Raw genomic sequence first — 15,867 nt, 5'->3', positions numbered from 1 at the left:
AGTCTACCAAACTGATGGCTTTGGTATGGGCACCTCCTCCTGTAGAGACCAGCAAGGTAATTTGGTAACTGATACAGATAGTGTGCTCAGAATATGGAAAGAGCATTTTTCAAACCTGTTGGTATCCAGCGAAGACGACGAAGATGCCACAGATCCAATCTCAGAAGATGGTATTGAATGTATACCGCCCAGCCAAGAGGTAAAGACAGCAATAAACCGGCAGAAGAATAATAAGGCAGCAGGAGCCGATGGCTTACCAGCCGAGCTGTTCAAAACCGGAGGCGACACGCTGATAAGGTGTATTCATCAGCTAGTTAGCAACATCTGGCAGGAAGACGATCAGACGATTGGAACCTGAGTATCCTGTGCTCCGTCCATAAGAAAGGAGATAAGACTGTATGCTCTAACTATAGGGGCATTAGTCTACTCCCGATTGCCCACAAGATCGTGTCAGGGATATTGTGCGAACGACTAAAGCCTATGGTTAACGAGATAATTGGGCCATACTAATGCGGATTTAGACCTAGCAAGTCCACCGCTGACCAGATATTTACCCTGCGGCAAATCCTGGAGAAGACCCAAGAGATGCAGATCGACACCTACGTTCAAAGGTATTCCAGGCCATGTCTGAATTTGGTATCCCCGCAAAGCTCATTCGGCTTTGTAAAATGACTTTAACTGACACGAGATCCTCAGTTCAAATAGGAAAGAACCTCTCCGAAGAATTTTGTACCAAACGAGGTTTCAGGCAAGGAGACAGCCTCTCGTGTGATCTCTTTAACATCGTGCTGGAAAAGGTTTTTCGAGAGGCATACGTCAAAAGAAGTGGCACAATCTACACCAATAGCCACATGTTACTTGCTTATGATGATGATATAGACATCATGGGCCGATCAGTAAAGGAAGTAACCGATACCTTTATGAAGATCGAAGGAGAATCTGCTAAAGTAGGTCTGGCGGTAAACGGCGAGAAGACCAAGTTGATGGTGTCGACGCGCAATGCATCCGTTGAGCTCGGACCAACTGTTGACGTTGGTTCCTATAATTGAAGTAGTAAAAGACTTCAACGACATCAGTTGTGAAATAAAAAGAAGAATTATATTGGCTAACAGATGCTACTTTGGCTTAAGTAAGCAGTTTAAAAACAAAGCCACATCTCGTCAAACAAAAATAACGCTTTACAAAACACTGCACATGCTACCCGTCCTGATGTATGGCTCCGAAGCCTGGGTACTTGCGCAAGCAGACATGGCAGTGCTTGGCGTGTTTGAGAGGAAATTTCTTCGAAAGATCTACGGACCCATCTGCGTTGACGGTGAATATCGTCGTCGCATGAACCACGTGCTGTATCTGCTATACAACTACATCAGTAAAGATAAACATATTGCGATGCAACGATTGCGTTGGCTAGGCTATATAATAAGAATGAGCAATGATGAACCCGCTAAGACGGCGTATAAATATGAGCCGCTTGGCGCAAACAAGTGGATGAAGAGATGACAAGGCGCGGTATTCCAGTATGAGAAGCAATAGACAGAGAGAAATGGAGATCTTTTCTTAGTTTGGCCTATAGAACAAATGTTCTGTAATGGGCCAGCTAAGTAAGTATCTTTCAAAAAAATATTTTTTAAAAATCCACGCTACAAAAAATATTTTGTATAAATCCACGTATTAACAAATTATTTTCAAATATATTTTTAAAAAACGCCTTCAACGTGGGATTTTATTTTTGAAAATATTCACATTCCAAGAATATTTTTAAAAAATCTACGCTGCAAAAAATTATTTTCATAAAATATTTTTAAAAGTCCAAGTTCAAAAAATTTTGTTTAGAAACTACTTTTAAAAAAACTACATTTCAATAACAAAATTTTTTCAAATAACATTTTAAAAAAATCTACGTTTCAAAAAATAAAATATATAAAAAAATTTAAAAAAATATATTTTCAAATAAAATTTAAAAAAATTACGTTTTAGAAATGTATTTAAAAAATATTTATAACATTTTCCCTTTCTAACAATATATTTAAAAAAATATTTTTTAAAAAATTCAAGTCTTAACAAAATATAAAAAAAATATGTTTAAAAATCCTCGTTTTAACAAATTATATATAAAAATATTTAAAAAATCCACAGTTTTACAAATTATTAAAAAATATTTTTAAATCGTCCACGTTTCAAATTACTATTTTTAAAAATATGTTGTAAAAATCCTCGTTTCAAAAAGATATTTTGTAAAAATTCAAGTAAAAAATATTAAAAAAATTGCCGTTTCGAAATATTATTTTAATTTTTTTTAGAAATCAAGGTTTCAAAAGGATATTTTTAAAAATTACACGCTTCAAAAATGATTTTCAAAAATATTTTAAAAAATCCCCATTTCAAACAATTATGTTCAAAAAATTTATAAAAAATCTATGGTTCAAAAAATTATTTTAAAAGATTACATGTTTAAAAAATGTTCTATTAAGAAATTCACGTTTCAAAAACAAAAAAATTAAAAATTTACGTTTCAAAAAATAAATAAATAAATAATGAGAAAATCCACGTTTCAAAAAAAGTTTTTAAAAAATCCCGCTTTCAAAAATAGTTTGAAAAGATCCAGCATTCAAAAAATATTTTGAAAAAATTCTAAACGTGAATGAAAAATATTGTTTAAAGAATACACTTTTCAAAAAATTTTTTTTAGAAAATCCTCTTTTCAAAATATCATTTGCAAAAAATATTTGAAAAACAACCCCAGCAAAAATTAGGTAGGTACATGTAATTACGTCATGCATTACCAAGTAATGAGAGCTCATTACTCTCCGCATGGTTTGCACATAACTACTTACTTTACTCTTTACTAAGTAGATACTAAGTAATGAGTTCGGTGGCACAGAGCTGGTGTGTCCGGCTATAAATTGTTGTAGTTGTGTGTTCAAAGCTCACTGTCGTCATGGGAGTTTTTTGTTAACAAAATTTCGATGAAAATTTGATGTACATGTATGTGTTTTAACAACCCTAACTGTTCGTGCAAGTGGCCTTGTCTGTTGTGTGTTTGGCTACAAATCAGAAGTTCGTGTGTTCAAAACCAGCAGAGAACAAAATAAAAGGAAGAGAAAAACAACAAAAAAATGTGGAGTGTTGAAATTGAACAAAAATTCAGATCATATTTTTTAAAATAGGAACAAATTTTTTTTTTGCTTTCTTTTCTTTACTTTAAAAACATATTGAAGGAAGTATTTTCTTCCTGCGACATCCCGATGTTAAAATAATATATTTAACGTTCAATTTGTATGTATTTACTACTGCTAAAATTTGATGGGTCATTACTTGGTAATGAAATTATTTGCTGGAACGTTTCAAAATATGTTAAAAACAAACAGGTTTTAAAAAATTAATTTTAGAAGTTTAAAAAATTATTTTTAAAAATATTTTGAAAATCCACGTTTTAAAAATATTTTGAATAAATCAATGTTTAAAAAAATATTTAAAAGAATCCACGTTTCAAAAAATATTTTGTAAATATCCACGTGGGCATTTCCTATACTTGTATTTCCTACACTTGTATTGCACGTCTGAGAAATGCCCTTATATATATTTTAACATGAAGTTAATTTCTGACCTGTCAAAGAATTTCATTACGTTGTACAGAGATTTGACAGTATTTTTTACTTTTTAAATTTAGGGCTTAGTTCTCTACCTCATGAATTTTGTTTTGGGTTTGGATTATAAAATTGTTACATAAAATATGGTTGTCATCTATTACATCATCATTTTAAAATGAACTTTTCAAGAAATTAATGTGTGGCCTAGGAGGAGGATACAAATCCATTAGCAATTACCGTAAAAGCACCTCCAATTTCACTCAACTTCAGATGCTTCAATATTATCCCCAAAATAATTTCTCAATTAACACGTCCATCCAAGAAGGACATTTTATGCGTACATCCCTGCCGTAAAATAAATAAATGGCCAAGTAAACACAAATCCGATGAAATTTAACTCCCAAAGGACTAACTGAAATGACAAACATGTAAGGGCTAAAATACATTACAACACAAATAAACAACGGACCAACACACCGACTGTGACACCTACACAAATTGTCAATCTAAATACGCTATTTACACAATTTCGACAAAACATAACGTCCGTCGGCAATCGCCCTGCTCATTCGACACTAATGCCATGAATCAAAAGTCAATAGAGCTAAAATTCCAAATTACATAATGTCACAAGGGAAGACAGCACCAACAACAAGAACAATAACAAAAAACAAACACAATCTGTCTGTAGTACGGTATTAAATAAATACGACAGGATATAGAAGTCAAACCCCTATCCTCTTCCTTGTAAACTGTTGTGTGGTTGTTAAAATATTTACCTGAGGCTGATAGACAACGCTTCGATCAATGTTGCTGATTTCCAGTGTTAAATTATGCAAATGCCTTTCCATGGGATCGGTGACAACCCACAGCGTAACGACCAGACCATCGACCAGCAACAGCCCGCATACCAATAGAATAAGTTGAATATCCTGCAGCATTTTATCCTTGAACACACTGCCGGTACGCGTGAAGATGCGATGGACACGGTAGGTTTTTGCAAACATTGAACCGAAAGCCAACGAGAAACCAGCCGATAATAAATAGACTCGAGCCTGCAATGAAGAGAGAAAAAAATGGTCAATGGTTAAAGATTGAGTTAATGAATAAAACATTTTTTGTATAAGGAATTGTAAAAAAGGCAGACCAGAACATTAGTTGAAAGTAAATCAAGTGATATGCACATGTTAGAACTTGATTAACGTTCACTTTCACCAGAGGTGTGGACAAAAATCAATTGATATTATTAAATCAATTGATATTAAAAAACGTTCGAATTGCTGGTACAAAAGTCGTTGAAACATATCATTTAAAGATCCGAGTTCAAAGGCGTGATTATCCTAAAAAATTTTTTATATTTTTATATTTTTTTATATTTTTTAAAAACCTTCTAAGTGACAGTTAAAAAACCGTTGAAATATATTCCTAAAAAATTCTTTAAAAATCTGAGAATAATGGCTTGCAGAAATAATATTTTTTAAAAAATCCACGTTTATGGTCAGGTGGTCGTTGAAAAATATTTTCTTTAAAAATACACGTTTTATGATGGTTGTTGAAAAATATTCTTTAAAAATCTGCGATTTTAAAGTCCACATTTAAAAAATATATTTTTTCTTTTAAATCCTCCATTAAATTTTTTTAAATCTACGTTTAAAAAAATATTTTTAAAATCTACCTTAAAAAAGGTACATTTTAAAAATCTACCTAAAAAAAGTATTTTTTAAACCAACGTTTAAAAGTTTATTTTTAGAATACAATTTACGTTTAAATTTTTTTTAAAACTACGTTTAAAACTTTATTTTTTCAATCAAAGTATTTTTTAAAAGACTACGTTTAAATTATTATTTAAAAAAATCCACGTTCATAATTTTATTAAAAGAACATTTTATTTTTATTTTTTAAAGAAACCCACGTTTTTGATTTTATTTTTTAAAAAATCCAAGTTTTTGATTTTATTTTTTTTAAATATCCATGTTTTTGATTTTATTTCGTAAAAAATCAACGTTTATAATTTACTTTTTTAAAAAATTCACGTTTATAATTTTATGGCCTGTTTCTCTAAGACGATTCGAATTCAAATTCGTTCGAATTACTACCAAACTCCTGAAGTTATAGGAAATGTTCGTTTGATTGAAAATAAAAGCAATTCAAAGATTTTTCAAATCCACGTTTTTTATTTTATTTTGTAAAAAATCCACGTTTATAATTTTTTTTATAGAAATCACGTTTATAATATTATTTTTAAAAAATCCACGTTTTTGATTTTATTTTGTAAAAAATCCACGTATATAATTTCTTTTCTAAAAAATTCACGTTTATAATTTTATTTTTAAAAAATTCCACGTTTATAATTTTCTTTTTTAAAAATTCACGTTTGTAATTTTATTAAAAATAAAAATTAAAAATTTATTTTTTTTAATTCACGTTTATAATTTTATTTTTAAAAATTCACGTTTATAATTTTATTTTTAAAAAATTCCACGTTTATAATTTTCTTTTTTAAAAATTCACGTTTGTAATTTTATTAAAAATTAAAAATTTATTTTTTTTTTTAAAAATTCACGTTTATAATTTTATTTTTTAAAAATTTATTTTTTTAAGAAATCCTCGTTTATAATTTTATTTTTTAAAAAATCCACGTTTTTTATTTTATTTTGTAAAAAATTTACGTGTATAATTTTCGTTTTTAAAAATTCACGTTTATAATTCTTTTTTAAAAAAAGCCACGTTTATAATTTTATTTTTTAAAAATTTATTTTTTTTTAAATCCACGTTTGTAATTTTATTTTTTAAAAAATTATTTTTTTTTAAATCCACGTTTATAATTTTATTTTTTAAAAATGTATTTTTTTTTTAAATCCACGTTTGTAATTTTATTTTTTTTAAATCCACGTGTATAATTTTATTTTTTAAAAATTTATTTTTTTTGTAAATATCCATGTTTATAATTTTATTTTTTAAAAATTTATTTTTGTTAAAAAATCCACGTTTATAATTTTATTTTTTAAAAAATTCACGTTTAGAAAAAATTATTTTTATTTATTTATATTTATAAACTGTTTTATGATTTTGAGTTGACCTTTGATCTTTAAATTTCTTCTTAAGTTGTTTGTTCGGCTCTAGGTCATTTCAATAAAACAAATGGTGATTTTGTTTTATATCTTTATTTATTTTCCGATATTTCGATCGTCTCCGACGATCATCATCAGGGATTTTTTTGTTTTTAAGTATTACGTGGATTGCAACTTTATGTTCTGTCCTTCATGATTTTAATCACCTGTCATGAAGGACAGAACATAAAGTTGCAATCCACGTAATACTTAAAAACAAAAAAAAAAAAAAAAAAAATCCCTGATGATGATCGTCGGAGACGATCGAAATATCGGAAAATAAATAAAGATATAAAACAAAATCACCATTTGTTTTATTGAAATGACCTAGAGCCGAACAAAAAACTTAAGAAGAAATTTTTATAAACGCTAATTTTTTTTTTAACTCATGTTCAGTAAAATTATTTTTGAAAGAATCTATGTTCAGAAAAATTGTTTTAAAAAAATCCACTTTAAGTAAAAATATTTAAAAAAAAATATTTTTCAAAAAATCTACATTTGGAAGGAGTTTGTTTTTTTAAATTCACGTTTGTTTGTATATTGTTTAAGAAAATTCACATTTGGAAAAAAATATTTGTTAATAATTTCAGGTTTGGAAGAAAATATTTTTAAAAAAAATCCAAAGAAAATATTCTTTAAAAAATCCATGTCAATGAAAAAATATTCTTTAAAAAATCCACGTCAATGAAAAAATATTCTTTAAAAAATCCACGTCAATGAAAAAATATTCTTTAAAAAATCCACGTCAATGAAAAAATATTCTTTAAAAAATCCACGTCAATGAAAAAATATTCTTCAAAAAATCCACGCCAATGAAAAACAAGTAAAAAAGTATCAGTCGCTTTGCCGACAGAGATATACCCTCAGCCTGTGTATATTGAAACAATGTTTTCCCAAAAACTTATGTATTTAGGGGGTTTTAAAAATTTTGGGCGTTTGAACAGACAAAAATGTTGATTAGGATTAAAGATAAAAAGTTTTGCGGAGGAGATACTAAAAGGAATGGATCGACATTGACCATTATGGAAGTGGATATTCAGCCACTACATATGGTGCCATAGGGGGTTTTTACACCCTTCGAGCTGTTTGCTCAAGAAGTATGGACTTGCCCCAGAAAAAACGTTTACCATCGTAATTGAGGCAGCGAATGTAAGTTTCTTCTACAAAAATCAAAGTGATTCGATAGCAGGTCCGAAATTTTGTGTGGGAGGTACCGGATGGATTGGACAAATACATATAATCCATATTTGAACCTTATCTATATCTAGTAGATATATTAGGATGTGTAAAGTGTGGACCAATTCGACCACTCCCTTTAAGAGTTACCGTATAAACAAATTTTCCGAACATTTTTGAACTTTTGTGGGGGAGGTACATGAAGGAGGGGACCGATATGGCTTATCTTCAAACTTAGACTATGTTTGGACAAAATATTACTAAGGCCAAATTTTGGACCGAATCGGCAGATCCTTTCTAGAGTTATTTTGCGCTCCAACCACCTCACACGGTGTCATAGGGGTTTTTTACAACTTTCAGGCTATTTTCTCAGGAAGTATGGACTTGCCCCTAATGAAACTTGTACCGTCGTATGGAGGGCAGTGAATCAAGTTGCTAAAACAAAAATCACAGTGATTCGAGAGATGGCCCTAAACTGGACTTTTCCGAAATTTTGTGTGGGAGGTACTCGAAGGAGTGGGCCGATTAAGGCCATATTGGAACCTCATCATCCTCTTGTAGAATTTTTACGATATACAAAGTATGGACCAAATCGGTTACTCCCTTCAAGAGTTATCGTGCGGACAATTTTTCCGAAAATTTTTGAACTTTTGTGGGGGAGGTACCTGAAGGAGTGGACCTATATGGCCCATCTCCGAACTTAAATCTAATCTGGACAAAATATTTCGATACCCAAAATTTGAACCGAATCGATTGATCCGTTCGAGAGTTATCGTGCGCACCAGCCAGCCAGACAGACGGACAGACAGACGGACGGACATTGCTAGATCGACTCAAAATTGTCTGAAGCGGATATCGTACAAACATACTTGGGGTGTAAAACCATTATTTCGATGAGGCACATTTTTGGGCGTATCAAAGTGTAAATTCCCTCTTTAGCCTAAAGGCTGAGGGTATAAGTATTCTTTAAAAAATCCACGCCAATGAAAAAATATTCTTTAAAAAATTCAGGTCAATGAAAAAATATTCATTAAAAAATCCACGTCAATGAAAAAATATTCTTTAAGAAATCGACGTTTGCAAAAAATATTTTTTAAAAAATCCACGTTTGGAAAAAATTATTTTTTTTTTAAATCCACATTCGGAAAAAGTTATTTACACAAAAATCCACGTTTGAAAAAATTATTTTTTTAAAACTCCACCTTTGGAAAAAATATTTTGTAAAAAGTTCTCCTTTGGAAAGAACTATTTTGTAAAAAATTTACGTTCGAAAAAATTTATTTTTTAAAAAATACACATTGGAAGAAAACATTTTTTTTTTAATTCACGTTTGAAATATATATTGTTTAAGAAATTCACACTTGGAAAAAATTATTTGTTAAAAAGTTCAGGTTTGAAAGAAAATATTTTTTAAAAAATCCAAAGAAAATATTTTTTAAAAAATTCTCCTTTGGAAAGAAGTATATGTTAAAAAATTTACGTTTGGAAAAAATTATTTTTTTTTAAAATCCACATACGGAAAAAATTATTTAAAAAAAATCCACTTTTGAAAAAATTATTTTTTTAAAACTCCACCTTTGAAAAAAATATTTTTTTAAAAAATTCTCCTTTAGAAAGAATTATATGTTAAAAAAATTCACGTTGTCGGAAATTTTTTTATTTAAAAATCCACGTTTGGAAAAAGAAATTAAAAAAATCCGAGTTTAAAAAAATATTTTAAAAAATCCACATTTGGAAAATATTATTTTTTAAAAAATTCAGGTCTAGAAGAAAATATTTTTTTTTTCAAAATCTTTCTGAACAAGTAATTTTTTAAAAAAAAAACCCAACGTTAAAAAATGTGTGTTACACTATTTGAAAAAATATTTTTTTAGAAATCCACATTTAGAAAAATTATTTTTTTAGAAATGCGCGTTTATATTTAATCTTTGAGGTAAAATATTTTTTAAAAAATCTACCTTTTAAAAAATGGTTTCCTAAAAATCCACGCATGGAAACAAATATGTTTTTAAAAATCTACGTTTAGAAAACATATTTTTTTATAAATCCAAATTTATAAAAATTATATTTTAATTACGTTAGAAAAAATATTTTTAAAAAATCGACGTTTTTTTAAAAACCCACGTTGAGAAAGAATATGTGTTATACTTTTTGAAAAAAACATATTTTTTTATATTATATTTTAATTACGTTAGAAAAAATATTTTTAAAAAATCTATGTTTTAAAAAAAAAATCCCTCCTTGAGAAAAAGATATGTGTTATACTTTTTGATTTTTTTTATAAAACCACATTTTAAAAGAATATATTTTTTAGAAAAAATATATTTTAAAAACCACGTTAGCAAAAATATGTGTTAAGAATCCATTTAAAAAAATGTTTTTAAAAATATCCTCTTTTAGAAAAAATTTTTTTAAAAAATCGACGTTTACAAAACACATTATTTTAAGAATATTCTTTTGGATTCCTTATATCCTCTTATAGAAAAAAATATTTTTAAGAAAATTACGTTTAAATAAATATTTTTAATTCGAAACTTGAACATTTGATTTTTTTAACGAAAAAAAATTAAAATGTTGCCTTAAAAAATGTTAAAACCTGTCGTTTTGGAAATAATATATGCGTGTGGAAATAAATACTCTCTAGAAAAATTTTTACAAGAAATGTTTTGACAAGGAATTTTCGTTAAGAATTTAAATTATGATTTAAAAAGATGTTTATTTAATTCATGGTTTGGAAAAAGTGTTCTTTGAAAAAATCCAGTTCCTTAATTTTACAATGATATATAAGACATATTTTGGCTATTAATATTGGATTAATTACGCGTTTCTGCCTCAAGAGTCGGTGTACCCGTCAATGTCACCTTGTGTCGTTTTCCACTCGCGTTTCCATAAAATTCCCCTTATGCAGCTTATATTTTTTGGTAATACTGACCTTTAATTCCACAACTTTTTATATATGCTTTTTAATTTTCTTCATCTCTCTTCCCATCCCCATGGCCCAATAAACCAGTTATTAGAATCAAATGCATTTGGTTTGATCGCCATACAGATGGATTACGTGTTCTCAGAATGATTTTCGATGTTTCCCATGTGAGACATATTTTTTTTCATTCCAGAAGTTTATGTTTTGATTTTTCTGGTACCATTCTCTATCCTCCAACATCCGTACTTCTGTTTGTGATTTTTGTGTGTGATTTCCATTGTCCCATGTAACCTAGCGGATATTGCATATAACCCACATTCATCCCATCCATGGAATGCTAACAACACTGAATGTGTTGGCGTGCTGTGTGAAAAACACGGAATGAATTTCTAAGTGCCTGTGCGTGAGGATTTTTCAAGTTCCATGTTTTCTTTCTTAACATAGATTCAACTCATGATTGTTGTTTACAGTTTCATAAACATAAGTGTTGAAGATGTGTGTGTGTGTGTGCGAGGGTTGCATTGTGTTTGTTGGTTTGGTTGGCAAAGGTGAAACCTTAAGCGAAAATTGATGATGTGATTTTTATTTCATTTTCATTGCAGTGCCACAATTTCCAATCTCCTCCTTCTACGTCTCCATTGGTGTTTTGTTGTTTGGAAATTTATTTTCTTGTTTCCTCCGCTTCCTTTGTTGTTTGGTCAAACAATAAAAAACACATTTTGGGACTGCTTCCTTTGTATTGTCGAAAAGCAAAAATGTTTTGTATGCATACATGCGTTGTGTGTGTGTATTGTTTATTTTCTTTATGACCCTAAACCACAACTTCTCAGTGCCTTTGGATCTCTTTCGACCAACAGGTTTTTCTTTCTTGGCAAATAAAGGTTGGGCACTTAAGTGTAATTAATTCATTCAGTTGTTCCTTAAGTCCTGTGCCAGAACTTAATGATATTTTCTTATTATTCAAAGACACAATAACATATATGCTTCAATGGACCGGAATGGGAAATTGATTGCGTAATAATATGCTCATGAAAGTGTATGGAAGTGGAAGCTCCAATGAACATAATGTGAATCTTCTTCAGAGATTTATGTATAGTGGGAGCGTTGTTTTGTATGTAGCTTTGTTTATGTTTTTTTAATGAAAGAGAAAACCAATGAGAACTTCCAATTATGAGGAACAAAACAGATAACTGTAGTTCATAATTTTGAAACACAAAGATGTAAAATTCTGCAGTCCAACAATAAAAAACGCCAACAACAATAATAGGCATCAGCACGGCCTTGTTGATCAATGCGTAATGCAAAAACAACAACTTTCTCGTTGTTTTACCCCCGCTTATTGAAGCAACACTCCTATGTTCGTATTCTTTGCAAAGCAAAGACGACATAAAAACAGTGGTGGATATAAAATTCTTTAGTTCGACTCAAATTGTAGGGTAATCAGTTTTAGGGCCATATAGCAAATTTCTCATTTTGTTTAATTTGCTGGATGGGCTTATTGACCTGTTTATCGATACAGAGTCGGCGGAAAAGGGAACTGATGAAGTTGTTTGGTGACAACTGAAACTATAGTATTCCCTACCCTCCGCCCGCAACTAATCAATTTCATATCCACTGTAAAACATTTTGTTGTTATTCAAATGCTTGAATACAACAAAATATGGACTAAAGCTGAAATAAACACAAAGATTTTGAAAGGACATTAAATGTAAAGAGTGTGCCGTAGAAGTTCAGTGGATGCATGTTTCTCATATCTACATATAGGTCGAATGCAAAAATCATTAGCAAATAATATAATGGCTCAAAAGCTCTAAAAATCCTGCTGGCACCAACTAAAATTAGAGTAAAGAATGTCTACGTCGCAAAGTGGTTCAGAATCATTTTTTGCTCGTCAAAACTCTGTGACTTTTGAACGGATAGATATATTTTAAGCGTTTCGGAGTCGAGGTATTTTTGGCTCGACTCCGACTCCAGACCAGTTTTTTTCACAACTCCGACTCCGAAGTTGAATTTCTATACCACTGAAATTAATAAAATGTGCACAAATTTTTAACTTAGCCCATAAAGGCTAATCTGTTGGTTTTTTCCTAACATATTCTTTAAAAGGGCATTAATTCGAATATAATACTCAACTACAGAACATAAATATGTAGTAGAATTTCTGCTGAAACTTACATTGAACAAAAAAAAGTATCAGTCAGTTGAACAAAAAAAAAGTATCATTCGGCTTTGCCGACAGAGATATACCCTCAGCCTATGTGGCTCTTTTTCGACATTTGAACTTGCCGACAACACATGTGGATTAGCATTAAAGTTCAAAAGCGGAGGAGGTAAGTAAAGAAATGGACCGTTTTGGTCCATTATGGAAGTGGATCTTATTTTGGGAGTCATATCTTTTCTATATATATCTCGCCCACTAGTCATTTTAGTGGGTCAACATATATATCTTTTGGACCAGTATGACCGGAAGCATCGACTTGTCCACGGAAAACATAATATCTCTTTAATCAGGATCACAACGAAAAGATCTTCGAATATACCCTAAACTGCACTTAAACACAAATGTTGAACTTTTGTGGGGGAGGTACCCTAAGGAGAGGACCGATATGGGCCATTTTAGAATTTAAACTAAATGTTGACAAAATATTATCAGATCCAAAGTTTGGACCAAATTGGTTGCCACGTTCAAGGGATTCGTGCATACCATTTTAGTGACATTTTTAAATATTGGGGGGAATTAACGGAAATTTTGGATCGGTATTGCCCATCTTCGGACTGAAACTAAATTTGTACAAAACATGACGAAGGATAAATTTTGGACCAAATCGGTTGATTAGTTCGAGTGTTGTCGTGCTCTCCAGCCACTACATATGGTGTCATAGGGGTTTTTACACTTTTCGGGCTGTTTTCTTAGGAAGTATGGACTTGACCCTGAAAAAACGTTTACCGTCGTACTTGAGACAGCGAGTTTAAGTTGTTTCAACAAAAACCAAAGTGATTCGAGAGCAGGTATTAAAGTGAACTTTTTCGAAATTTTGTGTGGGTGGTACCCGGAGGAGAGGACAAATATAGTACATATTCGAACCTGATCTATATCTGGTAGATATATTAGGATGTGTAAAGTATGTACCAAAACTTCCTTCAAGAGTTATCGGGTCCACAGTTTTTCCGAACATTTTTGACCTTTTGTTGGGGACGTACCTTTTGAAGAGAACCGGTATGGCTTATGTTCGAACTTAAACTAAGTTTGGACAAAATATTACGAAGATCAAATTTCAGACCAAATCGGAAGATCCATTCGATAGTTAACTTGCGCTCCAACCACTGCACACGGTGTCATAGGGGTTGTTTTCAGCTTTCAGGTTATTTTCTCAGGAAGTATGGATTTGCCCCTGATGAAAATTGTACCGTCGTAAGGGGGGCAGTGAATACAAGTTGTTACAACAAAAAACAAAGCGATTCAAGAGCTGGCCCTAAACTGAAGTTTTCCGAAATTTTGTGTGGGAAGTACCAGAAGGAGTGGACCGATTGTATTCATATTGGAACCTCTTTTATGTCTTGTAGAAATTTCACGATGTACAAAGTATGGACTAAATCGGTTACTCCCTTCAAGAGTTACATTTTTGAAATTTTAGTACCTGAAAAATGGACCGATATGGCTTATATTCGAACTTAAACTAAGTTTTGACAGAATATTACGAAGGCCAAATTTCGGACCTAATCGGACCACCCAGCCAGACAGACATACGGACTGACATTTCTAGATCGTTTCCAAATTTTATTTTTATACCCTCAGCATTTATGCTAACGAGGGTATAACACGAATATTGTCAATTATTTCATATTCCATTTCAAAAAAAGTTAAATTTTAAGTAGGTTAAGAAAAAATCCCTAGCACGAATCTGTCGTGAGCCAATGTTTGGTTGTTGCGGACAAAAGTTACGTCGGTTCTATTTCATCTTTTAAGAAAAAATATTATAAAAACGCTTATTATTTTTGTGAGCACAATTGACAGTAAAAAGTTCTCTTGAAGTGACTTCGGCGAGTAGATTCCATAATACATGACATTTTACATGTACACTATTACATTTACACAGAATTCGCGGAATGTACATACAATTGATAAATTATTGAATATAAGTCAAGTTTTTTCAAAATAAAGGACCATCTACCGGTCGTAAAATTACATAAACATTTGTGGTAAATCAAAACTTCACGGCTAATCAAATGAGACTAAAATCATTCAGATTGATATTATAGTTTCGATATTACAGCCAAAATCAGCACATATTTTGGTAAAAACAACAATTTTTTGTTTATTTTTACATGCATTATGTAGTAGAAAATATTGGAAAAATCTGTAGGAATACCTCCCCCACAAAAGTTCGAAAATATTCGGAAACATTTTGCGTACGATAACTCTTGCAGGGAGTGACCGATGTAATCCATACTTGCACCTCCGAATATATATACCAGATATAGATCAGGTTCGAATATGGACTATATTTCTCTACTCCTTCTGGTACCTCTCACACAAAATTTCGGATAAGTTCACTTTAAGACCTTCTCTCTAATCACTTTGATTTTGGTTGAAGCGATTTGCATTCGCTACCTCCATTACGACGGTAAACGTTTTTTCAGGGGCAAGTCCATATTTCTTGGGAAACAGCCGGAAAGGTGGAGAAACCCCTATGTCACCAGTTGGAAGTTATGGACCAATACCGGACCACATCTTCCGGTACTTCTCCCCAATATTTAAAAAATGCCAATGGGGCAACCAATTTGGTCCAAAATTTTGTCAAAATTTAGTTTAACTTCTAAAATAGCACATATCCTCCCATGTCCCCCCTAAGGATACCTCCCACACAAAAGTTCAACATTTGTGTCTTAGTGCAGTTAATTCCTAATCCACATTTTTGTCGGCAAGTTCAAATGTCCAAAAAGGGCAACAAAATTCTGAAGAGACCTTAAATCCAATCGACCCATCCGTAGGTGAAAGTTTCACTTCACATTGGCTGAGGGTATATATCTGTCGGCAGAGCCGACTGACACTTTTTTTACTTGTTTC

General features: G+C 31.0%; 1 protein-coding gene across 1 annotated transcript in view; it reads right to left on the bottom strand.

The window, feature by feature from the left end:
- Nucleotides 1–15,867, bottom strand: part of GABA-B-R3 (gamma-aminobutyric acid type B receptor subunit 3) — an 84,727-nt gene that overhangs the window by 18,457 nt on the left and 50,403 nt on the right. Inside the window, exon 7 of the mRNA XM_073965489.1 lies at nt 4,370–4,645. Coding sequence (XP_073821590.1) covers nt 4,370–4,645 — 276 coding nt within the window. The remainder of the gene's footprint in view (nt 1–4,369; nt 4,646–15,867) is intronic.

The sequence above is a fragment of the Musca autumnalis genome, unplaced genomic scaffold (assembly GCF_047663935.1).
Source record: "Musca autumnalis isolate F117 unplaced genomic scaffold, ASM4766393v1 scaffold_2, whole genome shotgun sequence".
In the NCBI taxonomy this organism is placed as follows: Eukaryota; Metazoa; Arthropoda; class Insecta; order Diptera; family Muscidae; genus Musca; species Musca autumnalis.
The sequence above is the reverse complement of the archived record's forward strand: the minus strand, read 5'-3'. Positions and strand labels throughout refer to the sequence as shown.